General features: G+C 36.9%; 2 protein-coding genes across 2 annotated transcripts; both read right to left on the reverse strand.

Moving 5' to 3' along the window:
• Positions 1-7,759: 7,759 nt before the first annotated feature.
• Positions 7,760-8,859, reverse strand: LOC135606448 (cytochrome P450 71A9-like). The gene is made up of 2 exons (XM_065097479.1): positions 8,461-8,859; positions 7,760-8,380 (listed from the first exon to the last, which is right to left on the reverse strand). Exons 1-2 carry the CDS (start codon positions 8,833-8,835, stop codon positions 7,760-7,762), a joined length of 996 nt encoding a protein of 331 aa, XP_064953551.1. The 5' UTR covers positions 8,836-8,859.
• Positions 8,860-12,871: 4,012 nt separating this feature from the next.
• LOC135606449 (cytochrome P450 71B34-like) lies at positions 12,872-14,599 on the reverse strand. Its single transcript, XM_065097480.1, has 2 exons — positions 13,697-14,599; positions 12,872-13,616 (listed from the first exon to the last, which is right to left on the reverse strand). The coding sequence occupies exons 1-2, from the start codon at positions 14,597-14,599 to the stop codon at positions 12,996-12,998; spliced, it is 1,524 nt and encodes a 507-aa protein (XP_064953552.1). The 3' UTR covers positions 12,872-12,995.
• Positions 14,600-16,337: the final 1,738 nt, after the last annotated feature.

Consider the following 16,337-nt stretch of genomic DNA (forward strand, 5'->3'; position numbering starts at 1 on the left):
TACAAAAATTTCCATAACAATGAGCAATATTTGTCTTCATGATTGTATTTGAAAAACTATAATATAGTCTTGTCCGAATGCAAAAACTTGTTAAAATCATTTTTCAGACTTTATTGATTGAATGATCAAATCACTTGATTGCCATTACATGCCTAAAATTACATGTTGGAAATTATGTTTTTTGGATACAAAAATTTCCATAACAATGAGCATGTTTTGTCTTCATGATTGTATTTGAAAATCTATAATATAGTCTTGTTCGAATGCAAAAACTTGTTAAAATCATTTTTCAGACTTTATTGATTGAATGATCAAATCACTTGATTGCCATTACATGCCTAAAATTACATGTTGGAAATTATATTTTTTGGATACAAAAATTTCCATAACAATGAGCATGTTTTGTCTTCATGATTGTATTTGAAAATCTATAGTATAGTCTTGTCCGAATGCATAAACTTGTTAAAATCATTTTTTGGACTTTATTGATTGAATGATCAAATCACTTGATTGCCATTACATACCTAAAATTACATGTTGGAAATTATATTTTTTTTTATACAAAAATTTTCATAACAATGAGCATGTTTTGTCTTCGTGATTATATTTGAAAATCTATAGTATAGTCTTGTCCGAATGCATAAACTTGTTAAAATTATTTTTTGGACTTTATTGATTGAATGATCAAATCACTTGATTGTCATTACATGCCTAAAATTACATGTTGGAAATTATATTTTTTGGATACAAAAATTTCCATAACAATGAGCATGTTTTGTCTTCATGATTGTATTTGAAAATCTATAGTATAGTCTTGTCCTAATGCATAAACTTGTTAAAATCAATTTTCGGACTTTATTGATTGAATGATCAAATCACTTGATTGCCATTACATGCCTAAAATTACATGTTGGAAATTATATTTTTTGGATACAAAAATTTTCATAACAATGAGCATGTTTTGTCTTCATGATTGTATTTGAAAATCTATAATATAGTCTTGTTCGAATGCAAAAACTTGTTAAAATAATTTTTCAGACTTTATTGATTGAATGATCAAATCACTTGATTGCCATTACATGCCTAAAATTACATGTTGGAAATTATATTTTTTGGATACAAAAATTTCCATAACAATAAGCATGTTTTATCTTTATGATTGTATTTAAAAATCTATAGTATAGTCTTGTTCGAATGCATGAAAGTGTTAATTTTATTTTCGGATTCTCTTAATTAGTGGTATCATAACAATCGGATTTTCTCGATACATTATCCTCTTCCGAACTTAATAAGCATATGTATATCGAGTTTGATTCTCATCATTGATTTTTGACATATAGAATCAACTAGCAAAAACATCTCTCATACACTTATCATGTGAAAAATATTTTTTGAGAAATGGATTTGATTCCTACGTGTAAATTCCTTTTTGTAATATGAATCATAGTATTTTTACTTGCAAGGATTTGTTTCACATACATATTTTGATCCTTGTAAAAATGGAATATGATTTAATCTCTCATCGATTTTAACTTCATTCAAAGTAAACTCATAAATAGCTAGTATCACAAATAGCCGTCCTCCTTCATGCAAAAAGATAATAACAAATGAAAAGGAAGAAGTATTAAAAGCTATCTCCATGTCATGTTTTCCTTGAGATGTTTGCATAATTGGTATCTTATCACTCACTATTGGAAAATGACATGAACCTTATGGCATGAATAAAATCGCACTTATGCTTAAAAATTGTTTATATCGCTTTCCTTTTTATTGATGATAAAGGGGGAGAGATATATGAATTGATGCTATGATTATGCCATGCTTACATCATCGAAAATATATGAATCGATGATAACTATGATTGCAATATTTACATTATGCCATGTTTGTATTATATTAAGATATCAAGAACTTGCATCATAATTTTACATGTTGATATCTTATGTTGAACTACTATAATTATTCATATTTGAAATGTAAAACTTGAGAATCGATGTCAAGTCTTGACATAATTTTCAGTAAGATACATCATGATAGGAATCATGATGGGAGTAATTTATAAGGTTAAGAGTTCTTAACTTATCAATAAGTCTATTGATTTCAAAGACCTTGAATTCAAGAATGACTTATCTCAAGTATGACATATAAATAGGGGGAGTTAAGGTTAACTCCGTTATCAATTGATTGTCATCATAAAAAAGGGAGAGATTGTTGTATCTCAGATTTTGATGATGAAGTTAATTGTCATTTGTTATATAATCCATATGTTGAGATAAGTGTGTAGGATTAACTACGATGAAAGTAAGACATGCAGCAGGAGTTGAGCTAGAGTCAAAGACTATGATCACGTTGGGAGTTCGAGAGCTCGACGGAAGTCCGGACGGTCGTCGGAGGTTCTGCAGGAACAAATCCGAGAAGTCCAGGAGCTTGCCAAAAGAAGCTCATCGGAACTCGCCAAGTGGATCATCGCAAGTCCAAGAGTTTGCTGGAAGTCCGTCGGAGCATCGCCGGATGTTCGCCGAAAGCTCGTCGGAAGAAGCGATTGACGCACCGGAGCAAGCTGTAGTAAATGTCTTAAAGAATTATCGTAGTTAGCATATAGATTAAGTTAGGAATGAGAGGTGATCCCATTAACTTAATATGGGGGCAATTGGGCCCTTGACAAACCCAAATTGGGCCGAATGGATCAACCCATTCGGACTAGAATTCCTACTAGGCGGTGACACCGCTAGAGCTCAGTCTCCGAGCGAGACTGGGCAGTGCAACTGCCCCAGGCAAGCGATGGCACTACTAGGGCTCAGTCTCCGAGCGAGACTGGGTGATGCAACCGCCCCTGTCAGGCGGTGGCACCGCCCAGAAGCTCAGTCTCCGAGCTGCTAGGCAGTTGTACCGCCCCAGTTAGGAGGTGGTACTGCCAAGACCTCGAAAATCCGGGAAAAGATATTTTTGAGCTCCAAATTTAAACTAGTTTGTGTCCTATATATACCCCACCCTTTCCTGCACGAAAGGGCACCGAAAATCTAATCTTACTTTGTGATTTTTAGAGCTCAAAAGTGTTATAAAGGCTACAAGTTCTCCTCCCTCTTTTTCCAAGTTTTGATCTTTCAAAAGAGGAGAGAAATGTTTGTAAGGGTTGTCTCCTAAGCCCGTCAAAAGGAGTGAAACTGTAAAAGGGTGGTTGGCCTTCGCCTATTGAAGGAAGGCCTCTAGTGGACGTCGGTGACCTCGTTGGAGGAGGAAGCCAAAAGTGGATGTAGGTCAAGATTGACCGAACCACTCTAAATCTCGGTTTGCATTTACTTTGAGCATTTTATCTTTACTGCAAATCTCCTCAATAGCTTACTGCCTTCGGCTCTTTTACGAACTCACTTTCAAGTTAAGTTTTCAAAAACGGTTTTACGTCGAAAATCGGTTTTATCATACGAACATCATATTTCAGTTTGTGCTCTGATTTATATCTTAACTGCAAACTTCCTGGCTTACTTTACTTCAAATATATTTTCATAAGCTTTCAAAGTTATTATATGCACGAAACGACTTTTACATCGGAATCGACTTTCAACATACGAACGTAGTTTTAATCGTCAAAAATTTTTCACTACACTAATTCACCCCCCCCCTCTTAGTGCTCTTGATCCTAACAATTTGTGATGCCCCTCATTATTGCCTTCGCCCCTCACCTCGGCCGCATGATGAGGCCCCGTCACCTTCTACCATATTGACTCGTCTTTTTTTACCACTCCATTGTGTCCTTGAAGATTGCTAAGGCACTAAACTAAAGCACACCATCACCCTCATTTGTTGTCCTATGCTATTTCATCTAGTGTTCTGTCACCATCACCAACTCCTTGCATCTTTTGCCATAGCTCTTGCCCACCTCTACTCTCTTCACGTAATGATGAACGAGAGTGAGGGGTGCGCTTGAGGATTTTAGTGATCTTTGTGAGGATGTGACGAAGTGGGCAAAAACGATAATCTAACACGTTGGAAGACGACGGGGCAAAGGTGAAAACCGACGACGGGTGGCATTACAATTATTACATAAAACAAGGGGCACCAAATGAAAAATGGTAGCACCTTTTGGAAAAGCCCAAAAACAGGGGTTTCTTTAGAAAAATCGCCCAAGAAAAAATGTCTCTTATTATGTTAAATATGAAGTTTTCTTTGTTAAGTTCCACTACTTCAAACCAGAAAATTTCGGGAAAAGAGTACTTGGAAGTTGTGTATGTATCGATCTACCAAGTTTATGATGAACTTGAATGCAAATGTGTGGATTTGGTAACTTGGATGTGGTATGATTTAATCTAAACTTGATAATTTATTATCCTCCTAAAGAATCACGTGTTTTTACTGCAGAATTCGTGATGCTCGCAGTTTATAATTTTTTGCAAATTGGTGAAAAGAGAAGAAAAGGAAGAGAAGCCTAGTAACTTTGCCTTATTTCAGCATTCTTTGCAGAGAGAATTTTAGTTCTAGGCATCTCATCTCTTTCAATTCAGACAACAGCTTGTTGGATGCTGTTTGAACTAATCTGCATAATAATGGAAGAACATACATGCAAGGACAAGTCATGAAAAGAGTGTAGCTTGCTATATAAAACACTGCACAATATTTTACTTGAAGATGCCACTAATCACTGATATAAAACATCAACAAAATAGGATCGGCTGGTCTGACATCATAAAGATCTCAGTGGCTTACTGCCAAAATGTAAGCAAATAAGAGCTATAGAGTTCAAAGCTTTCTCTTAGTAGTAGCCCATAGTACTACAGAAACAGAAAAATGGAAACAGATGCAATACTAGTTGTATCAGTTAAGCTGATATGGGCTCATGCAAAAGCTCCATATCAGTATAATTATACTACACTTGCCTTTTTCTGTTGGTATATGATTCTGTTCCAGCCTCTTTTCTTGAGTTCATGAGCTAAGACATATATGTACAGGGACAGGTACTAGAGAAGAATCTCACAGTCCATATTATAAGTAGCTCACCATCCTATCAAAGGCACTCAATGATCAAGGTTCTGCTACCATAGTTTTATAATGAACGTGATTACACCAAGAAATTGTTGGATATGGATTAAACAAATAGGTAAAGGTTGCTCTTTGATAAAGGAAAGAGGTAAAGATAAAGTTGGATATCTGGAGTTGATTTCCTTCACTAGGTGGGCATGCCAAACCATGGTTGCTTGCATGCATGAGAGTGTTTGGAGAGAGAGAGAGAGAGAGAGAGAGAGAGAGGAGAACAGCTTGCAGCATGCAAAAAGGAAAGGAGAGAGAGGAGAACATCAAGAAAAAGTGGTGTCTTGACCACACTTGCTTTACATATTCTACACATAGATATCTGCATGCATCATAAGAAATCGCTACAGACATTGAACTTGAAACGCAAAAGGAGCCATTAGTGGCTCTGTATTCACTTGCCATTTAAGCACGTTCGACGGCCACTACTCTTCGCGGAGTCCAAAGAGGTTCACATGCACAGTGTGGACTCTTGACGACGCAGTACTCTTGCTCTAGTGACTACAGATGAAACTACTGTTACTTCTTACAATCCCATGGAATAACGGTGCGCATCTAAAGCTGCAAAAGCTTTGTTGGTTGCATTATGTCTAAGTTATAGGAGACTATTCTAAGCACTGCCAACTTTGAGATTTTTACCGTCCTGACTTCTTCACGAGATAGCTAGTACCAAGCAGAGGATTACAGACTACAAGGCTTTTGCGCTAGTTTTTTAGTTGGTATCTCCACCAGCTTTTGCCATAGATCACATGTCGACCATCGAATTAGCTTCGGTACTGAGAAGCCAGCTGCCGGACTACCACTATAAATTGCGCAGTAAGGTGTCTCTTCCTCCGAGTTCATATCAAAGGAAGGAGAAACACATGGGAGGAAAGCGGTACGCGTCCAAGTCCTTCTGTGGCCTTTGCTTCGGGAGGTCGAGGAACAGAGACGAAGAGGTGGATGGAGAGAAGAGGTACTACGCGCGAAAGATGCGTCCAAGTGATGAGGACCGGGGACGATGGGTCGGCGAACATGATGTAGACAAGAAGGCCTCGGATTTTATTGCTAGATTTTATGCGTCGATCATGGTTTAGGTTCCAAGTCTCACATTTGATGATCTCTCGACCATTGTTTGTGCTTCTGTATGCTTCTTGCGTTTGTTGTAGTACGTTCAGAATAGCTGCACTTGGAACAATAAAACTCGCCATCCCAAGTTCAATTCTGTAAACCGATGAATTTGTTGAGACATCTTACAAGAACTTAGATTGATATATTAGCTTTTTAGCACCATGCAAGATAATGTAGTAATCTTTAGAACAAACTAAAATCTCGGTTTCCTTTCTTCAAGCAGCTAATCCACCTGGTTTCTGAGATAATGACACTTCGCATAGTACAATGATTCTTTTGGAATTGGTGAACTTGATGAGAAATAATCCTCTTTGATCTTGTATAACATCCGTTTAAATGATCAGAATCGGATCCCATCTTCTACTTGGAAAAAAACTCGGTGAACTCTTCATGAATCCACTCCATTGATTCATTTTTTTGAGTTGCCTCACTTTGGCTTCACAGGGGTGCCACAGAAACCTTGTTTCAGAGAAATGTATTGCAGGCAACCTTGTGATTCCATCGTCTTGCATCAACTGGTAATACCATATAAATGCAACAAGAATATCTATACTTTGAACCATCAAATGCATGGTTCAGAACAGATACAATTTGGTGATTGATTCTATATATAGCACTTAATGCCCGGAAAAACTTCTCACTTCTGTTCTCTAAGCATGCTTATCTTCTCCAAGATGGGATTTTATTTAGTTTTCTTTCCTCAATTATCTCACACATGCATCCTGACCATTACTTTCATACGTACACAGCTTGTGCAAAGAGTACTTACTACCTTGTTTGACCACATCATACAAATTTTATTGGGACCAATACAAAACAAAAAATCTGGTTCTTTCCAGCTGTGGCTCCAAAATGAGAATCTTGGTTGCTTCTCTGAACCTCCTCTGATGAGCATTGTCTCATTGTCTCATCATCTGTGGGTTGGTTGGTTCTATGACAGACATGATACAGCATGACACTATTCTTAACCTCTAAGGCTCATCAGCCCCTTTTCTGCCTTCTTTTACGTGTCCATTTGTCCAACTTTCTAGGTTTTATATTCTTGTCAGTTCCTCTTTGTTTCTGTCGCTTTTCCTCAATGCTTTAACTCTAAAGTAAAGGAATCTGAAGAGCACAGATTCGGATGACAATCTTGACGTGGGAGGACGTGAGAAAACACTCTGAATGTTACTAAGATTTTTCTCGAGCAGGTTTTTCTCTAAAGACATTAACTCTAGAAATATGAAAATACTTGAGATCTTTCATATAAAATAATTCATGATCAACTAAAATGTCTTAGTTAAAATATTTAATGAAGTTTTGAATAATCATTTTAGAAAATAATATTTACGTCAATTGATATTTAAAATATAATTTTTATTTATTATTTATCAGACACTTAAAAGCATTCTACAACACATTTACTCAAAGCAAATGAAACAATTAGAGGGCGACGCATCACTGCTTTCCACTGGCTACTGAACTGTATGCATGTTTCTTTGCGCTTGCATATCCAATCAGTCATTATCCCTCACCATGAATCAAAACATATCTTCTGGATTATAATTATTATACCAATTATAATGCATATAACCATCCATCATATACTTTTTTTTACCAGTCTTCCTCGTCCATCATATACTTTAATTCAGGCGGTTGATGCATCATATTTGGTGGCCATGAGACAAAGAGCATATACTCTATTGACGGTAAGACCAGATGCTTCCTCCATGCTGATGTCCTCCTTCACCATTACAGTTGGTAAATGCCAATCAAAGGAGTAGAGGAGGTTGGCAAGCACAAGTTCCACCATTAACATTCCAGGATTCTTAGCGGGGCAGATCCTTCGACCTTCGCCAAATGGTATGAGCTTGAAATCCTGCCCATTTGCCTCCATGGAGTCATGCATGAACCTCTGTGGATCAAAGACATGAGGCCTCCCCCACGAATTGGGATCTCTTCCTATCGCCCAAGCATTCACATACATCCATGTTTTGGGTAGAATATCATAGCCATTAAACTTAAAGTGCTGCATGGTTTCCCTAGGAATTAGCAGCGGAGCGGGACGGTGCAGCCTCATTGTCTCCTTGACGACACACTTGAAGAAATGAAGTTGGTGAAGGTCACTCTCCTCCGCCTCCCCTTTGCTTCTGACACATCCTCTTACCTCGTCTTGTGCTCTCTTCATCAGCTCAGGTTGTCTGATGAGCTCCGCCATCGCCCACTCCACGGTTGCCGAGCATGTGTCCGTCCCAGCAATGAAAATATTCTGCACTTGAGCTTGGTTATTATGAAAGAGAAAAGGCGTTTACAAGAACTGGAAGCTGTGAAAAGGGTGGCATCAACTACCATGAGCACTCCTTTGATGTGGTCTTCTGTTAGACCCTCCTCATCCTTTTGCATGCGGAGCAAAGCATCTAAGACGTCTTCATCTTCTTTACCTTGTTGCCTGAATCGATCTCGGTGGTAATCTATAAGGCGTTGGTAGATGCTATCGAGCTTAACGTAGGTCCTTTCAAGTCTGGATCTCATCCCACGTAGCCTATCAACCCACCCCAACAATGGTAAGTAATCAGATAAAAACAAGCCACTTAACTCTTCTTGGGCTTCTCTGAGCATGTCGTGGAGTTGGATGTCGCCTCCATCGTCGAAGCCGGAGCCAAAGGCAGTTCTGCATGTTATATTGCAGGTAAGCGAGAGCAGCAACTCGCTCAGGTTGACCATGGTCGAAGCGCGAGCGTGAGAACATATCAGTTTCGTCACTCGCTCCATCTCTTCTATTCTTATGTCCCTAAAAGAGTTGATCTTCCCGGTGCCGAAGGGTTCGACGGTTCAGAATTTCCGAAGCTGCCTCCATCGTTCTCCGTATGGGATAAAGGCGACGTCGGAGAGACCGTATGAAATTTTGGAATACGAGAGGAGCGAAGGCCGACTGCAGCACTCAGGTCGTGTGTCTTGAGCACTTAGCCATCTTTCTTAATATTGCTGCCGTAAGTTTGCTTCAGCCCCTCCCAACTTTCTTAATATTGCTTGGACTGACATATCGGATAGACTCCACAGAACTAGATTAGCTTATGAATTATGTTCATTTTTATGCTTTATGACATTCTTCTTAAGCGTTGTTTGTATTTTTGTTGATAACATAGCTAAATTATGTAGGATTCTCATTCCATTGTTATTGATAGAGATATGGTTTTTACTAGCACCTTTTGGACAAAGCTTTTTTGTTTATAGGGTACCCAGTTGAATATGAGTACTACTTATCATTCACAAACAGATGAGAAAACTAAAATAGTAAATAGGTGCCTAGAAAATTATCTCATATGCTTTACTAGTGACAAGTCGAAGGAACGAACTAAATAGCTTCCCTTAGCAAAGTGGTGGTATAACACTTCATAGTATTCTTCTATTAAAATGACTCCCTTTGAATTAGTTCATGGTTGAACCCCACTTGCAATTATAAAATATGTACATAGCTCCTCTAAAGTTGATTAAGTGGATAATGAATTACTTAACAGAGACAAGATTATTTAGCTTTTAAAGAATAGCCTCACAGGCGCACAAGCAAGAATGAAACAGCAAGCTGATAAACACCGAAGTAAATGAGAATTTATCATGGGTGATTAGATTTTCCTTTGTCTTCAGCCATACAAGCAAACTTTGATAAATGTCCGATCTTCTATGAAGCTGTCTCCTTGATTTTTTGGGCCTTATATAGTATTAGAACGCATTGGACCAATTGCCTATCGTTTGGATTTACTGGTTAGCTCCTAGATACACTTAGTTTTTTATGTTTTCTATCTTAAAAAGAAGTTAGGTGAAGATAAGATAGTACAACACCGTTTGCTTAACATCTCTACCACTAGTGAAGTTCAAGTTCAATCGCAAGTTATTCTAGATCGACGAGTTATCATGCGTCGCAGACATTTTATGATAGAAGTGCTAATGCAATCAACCAACTTACCAAAAGAAGATGACATTTGGGAGTCCTACAAAGTACTGAAAGGAAGATTACACTTGGGAGTCCTAAACTAATATAAAGAATATATTCTTTTGAGTTTTATAATTTCAATAGGAGTTGGCTAAGGGTTTAGCTGAGATTTGTTATTTTGATTAGGAGCCCAAGTCCTAGTGGACTAAGGGGTGAAATTATCTAAATTGGGATGCATTTGTTTCTTTTTGCTACGAAGAAAATACTTTTCAGCATTTGACAAACTCTAGGAGATCGATCCCCTCGAAATGATCTTATCCTTTGTTCCCCTTCTTCTAAAATAAAAACCCAAGGGTTTAACTAGATAGCTAATATAGTTGATAAAAAACTTTAACAATCTATCCTTATCCTTTGAAAAAATAAAAAAAAACCTAGGTAGCCAATGATTACTGCTATTAACCTTATGGAATACATCAAACCATTTACACTCAATATTCCTTATATAGTTTCAAAGAAAACAAGGGGATTCTCCTCGTTCAAAATTTTAATTATGATCTCTGCATCACATTCCACTACCAATCTAAATATAATTTTTTGTCGCCATCGGTTTGATCTCTGCGTCACATTTCACTGCCATCTTGATATTCCAAGTTCATATCATATATTAACATAATTTTTTGTCGCCATCAGTTTGACAGCACGCTACACGAGGAAGGGGATAAAAAAAAAAAGATAATCTTGATATGACCTAACAAGATAATTGATATATTGATTTGACAAATCGACCTAAAATACTTAAACCCAACTCTTTAAGGCATAATTAATTGGTTTTACAAGATAATGTGATGTTGGTTGGAATCTCAACATCACATTCCATTATCAAGCTTGGTATTCCAGGAGTATCAAGTCGATAGAGTGCTCTAGTCTCACTAGTTTCTTCAAAAAAAAAAAAAAATCAAACAAATAAATAAGTTTCTTCAAAAATGTTTTAACATATAAATAGGTGTCCCCAGCAATCAATCATGGCAACATAAAAAATCAATATATTGCACTCTCATAAATTGTCAAAGATTTTATATATTATATATTTTTTAATCAATGAATAAGATCAAGTGCCAGGACAGAAATCTGACAAAGGTTTTCTCTCTCAAAATTGTAGGTGCAAGTATCATTCTTTGATCCTATTTAACCCCTTCAAGTTGGTCAGCTTTTTTTTTTTGAGCTTTATACTAACGTGACATACTTAGGACATTACTAGCGGGAGGGAAAAAAAATCTCGACGACCATCTTTTTGTCCTAAAGGACTATATTCATAGTTCAAATGCATATGCTGCTTGTGAGTTGCCTCGATACAATTTTCATGTTTCACAACGCATGCAATTCTATCTCATGTTTATCTTGAATCATTGATTGACCAATGAGAAGGCCGGCTTATTTATGATTACAACTGTTTGACGTAAGCCCCACTCTGATGTGAAGGTATCGACATACGTAGAATCTTAAATGATTAATGGAAACATAGTTCCACCGAAAGTTCATTGGAATTAATTATTAAAATATATTATAGATCCGATTAATTTTTGATAAAAATTATTAATTAATAAAAAAATAAGTTATGATAGAATTTGTTAGGAGATGATTTTGATGGGAGAAACTCTCCTAATTATTCATCCTAGATCTTCTGTTTTCTTCACCTATATACATGGATAACCTCTTAAGTAACACAAGACATTAGTATATGATAGTCATTCAGAGATTAATAAAGATCGAAAGAGTTAAATGATATATAATAATAAGTATGATTCATAGTTTAATGTTTAAATTTTTAAAACGTATTTGGTGTCCATTTTCATTTACATTAGTTTCAACCATTTTAATTATTAGAGTCTTGAAATAAAAAAGTTGATATGATTGGACTAAAATATTAGTAGATGTGAACGAGTGAACTAGCACTAGAAAAATATAAATAAAACCTTAGATGACATAATATCTTTAGTTTTTTAATCATTTTCTTAGACCTATTTAACCTAAAAAAATTTTGTTATAAAGATTTTGGATAACTCCTATTTATAGCTCGATAATATCTCTTTTAGAAATTTGAGACTAACATATGAAAATTTTTTTCTAATATTTCCTCTTTTCATATGTGGTTTAATTGAATTTAATATCTTCTCGCTACTTTTTAGGCTTAACTTATCAGTAAAACGTATCCTTAGCTTCAGTCTGACATAATAAAATATTTTTCTTTATGACGTAAATATGACTAATCATTATGTTACAATTCTTCAACTTCAAACAACCTTTACTTCAATTTTGATCATTATCCACGCCATGTCCAATCAAATCCATTAATCCAACTTATTTTCGTGCATCATCCGACTTTACTACTATATTGAGATTTTTAATTATTTAAGTTTGAATAATATTTTAACTGGGCCACAACTTGACTTCGATTCGATCTCCTTAAGAGATCTGTAACACAGACGTCAAGTTGAAAGCCCCAAGCATTATGAATCTTCAAAACCAATCTTTTGTCTTCTTCACATTTACTTTCAACGCAAAAACCCCTAAGGAATAAAACAGCCATAGTTAGTCAATGCCATGCCATAATCCCACTAAGAAAAGTCTCAATTCTGATCACTTAACCTTACAATGACAGAAGGTGCTGTTAGGTTAGTTGATAGAAGAGTATATACTCTTCTCTTAAAGTGAACAATCCAACCACAAAGTTATGAAATATAGTCACGCACTTCTTTTCATGAAACAATAAATCACAAACAGAAGATATCGCCAGATGTTTTAATTGCACAAATCGACACATATGACTGCCTTTATTCAATCTGATACTTTAACAGGAACATATTAGCACTAATCATTTAAATCACTTGTACAGTAAACAAAAGTATCATTTAAAGTACTTAGACATATTAGTACTTTAACATGCACGAGCAATTCAGGCTGTTGTTGCATCATATTTGGTGGCCATGAGACAAAGAGCATACTCTCTATGTACAGTAACACCAGGGGCTTCCTCCATACTGATGTCCTCCTTCACCATTCCAGGTGGTAAATGCCAATCAAAGGAGTAGAGGAGGTTGGCAAGCACAAGTTCCACCATTAACATTCCAAGATTCTTACCGGGGCAGATCCTTCGACCTTCGCCAAATGGTATGAGCTTGAAAGCCTGCCCATTTGCCTCCATGGAGTCATGCATGAACCTCTCTGGATCAAAGACATGAGGCCTCCCCCACGAATTGGGATCTCTTCCTATCGCCCAAGCATTCACATACATCCATGTTTTGGGTAGAATATCATAGCCATTTAGCTTAAAGTGCTGCATGGTTTCCCTAGGAAGTAGCAGCGGAGCGGGAGGGTGCAGCCTCATCGTCTCCTTGATGACACACTTGAAGAAATCAAGTTGGTGAAGGTCACTCTCCTCCACCTCCCCTTTGCTTCCGACACATCCTCTTACCTCGTCTTGTGCTCTCTTCATCAGCTCAGGTTGTCTGATGAGCTCCGCCATCGCCCACTCCACGGTTGCCGAGGATGTGTCCGTCCCAGCAACGAAAATATCCTGCACTTGAGCTTGGTTATTATGAAAGAGAAAAGGCGTTAACAAGAACTGGATGGTGTGAAAAGGGTGGCATCAACTACCACGAGCACTCCTTTGATGTGGTCTTCTGTTAGACCCTCCTCATCCTTTTGCATGCGGAGCAAAGCATCTAAGACGTCTTCATCTTCTTTACCTTGTTGCCTGAATCGATCTCGGTGGTAATCTATAAGGCGTTGGTAGATGCTATCGAGCTTAACGTAGGTCCTTTCAAGTCTGGATCTCATCCCACTTAGCCTATCAACCCACCCCAACAATGGTAAGTAATCAGATAAAAACAAGCCAGCTACCAACGCTTGGGCTTCTCTGAGCATGTCGTGGAGTTGGATGTCGCCTCCATCGTCGAAGCCGGAGCCAAAGGCAGTTCTGCATGTTATATTGCAGGTAAGCGAGAGCAGCAACTCGCTCAGGTTGACCATGGTCGAAGCGCGAGCGTGAGAACATATCAGTTTCGTCACTCGCTCCATCTCTTCTTTTCTTATGTCCCTAAAAGAGTTGATCTTCCTGGCGCTGAAGAGTTCGACGGTGCAGAACTTCCGAAGCTGCCTCCATTGTTCTCCGTATGGGGTTAAGGCGACGTCGGAGAAACCGTATGAAAACTTGGAAAAGGAGAGGAGCGAAGGCCGACTGCAGCACTCAAGATCGTGTGTCTTGAGCACTTCCTTAGCCATCTCCGGCGAGGACACGACGACAACGGGGACTCGACCAAGTTTCAAGTGCATGAGAGGTCCATGTTTCTTGGAGAGTTCCCAAAGGGAGCGATGCAGCAAGCTGCTCCCCAAGAGGTGGAGGTGGCCGATGACGGGGAGCTTGGGTGGGCTTGGAGGGAGTTTCCAGGTCGCCGAGCCACCTCTCGCCTTCCGACCTGCGAGTAGAAGTGAAGACAGCAGTGCGAGAACAACGAGAAGAGAAGGGAGAGAAGAGAGCAGGAAGGGAGGAACTGCCATGGTTGCGTTTTGTGATGGTAGCTCACTTATGTTGACAAGGGAATGGTAGGAGCGCCTGCTGATTTATAGTTGTGACACTACTGAGTTGATCTGTTTTCATATGAATTGCTCCACAACAAGTATTTTATTCTTTTAAGATTAATAAAAATAATAGATAAGATAATTAATTATATATCCAACTAGCAAGAAAAATTAGATCAAAATTATCTTCCAATGGGAAAACCAACCTCCCAAGCAAACACCAATTTGTCACCAAAGAATCATGTGTTATTTTTTTGTTTTTTTTTCAAAAGATGTTTCTTTAAATAGTTTTTTGTTTTCAATAATATTTCTTTAAATGGTTTTTTGCCTTCAATAATATTCGAATTAGGAGTATCATTTTGAAAAAAATTAAAATAGGGGACGCCTTTGGAAAAAATAAAAACTTGGAAGCTTTCTCAGAGAAATCCCCCAGGCATCACTATTGGCCTATGATTTCATAATTACGAGGATTAGGTCCCATAGTAAGCTCTTGTCATTAGGATCTTCTTATAATTGACTGATCAATTAATTGAACTATATATTTAATGAAATATCATTAATAAAAAATATCCAAAAATATGTAAAGAACTTAAATTAATTATAAATTATCAGGATTATATCAAATAGGATTTTTTTAGAATAATTTTTATTTGTAAATTATAATTCTAATAAAGTAAAGCTTTGATCTTCTTCTAATCGAAATGCTCGTTCCATCCCCCCCCCCCAACCTTTTTTTTGTCCTATTACATAAGAAAGCATTATTGGGTGATAAGTTTTGATTCACATGCGTTGCGGACTAGGAAACATGTAAATCCTTTCTTTATATGCATTGCTTGGGCAAGGACAAAAGAAGCTTCTACTTTCGTCTAAAGACATGCACAGACAAATGTCATTTGATCGAGCCTCTATAGTAAATCATTTCTTTTGGATATTTGCACAAAACATCCATCATCTGATGGATGAAGAATAAATGTCATATGATGGATGTGAGTTGCAATGTACATGTCCAATGTTTTACAAGTTAATGGATAAAAGCCAGTTGGAACTCTCATATTTCTATGCTTGGCTAGACTAATAAGATGAAGAAAGGTGTTGGGGTTTATATTTTGTTTATCATTTTGGGTGTATTTTAAAATTATCCTAATTTGGTTCAACCAATTTGTCATTCTGATTTTCCAGAAATTTTAGATTCAATTAAGTATATTTTCCACATATTAGTGGTGAAAACTCAAAAACAAATATTTTGTTGATTATTTTTTTAGCATTTCAAAATTATCTCAATTTGGTTCAACCAATTTGTTATTCCGATTTTCTTGAAACTAATAGATTGGATTCAATTAAATATATTTTTAAATTTCTAATCCAATATATTAGAATATTTGAAGTTATTTAGATAACTAAAAGATCATTTAAATAATTATGACCTGATTAAACATAGAATGACTGAGGATACTTTGAGAAGAGAAATATCTCTAGATAATTATGAGAATACTCGATATATGTGATTTGAAATTACCATCTATCCCCTATATATAGATAAGGGGTCCATGTTGTATAAGTGCGTGGAGAAATTGTATCAAATGAAAAATGTGAGTGACTATCAAGTGAAAATGTAAGTGACTGTGAGGGCTTTTCTCCACTATATTCCTACCACCTCACAATCAGCTATTCCTTTCTTATCAGTTATCTATTAGTATCAAAGAATCTTCTTCTTATA

Source organism: Musa acuminata, chromosome BXJ2-3 (assembly GCF_036884655.1).
Source record: "Musa acuminata AAA Group cultivar baxijiao chromosome BXJ2-3, Cavendish_Baxijiao_AAA, whole genome shotgun sequence".
NCBI classification, from domain to species: Eukaryota; Viridiplantae; Streptophyta; class Magnoliopsida; order Zingiberales; family Musaceae; genus Musa; species Musa acuminata.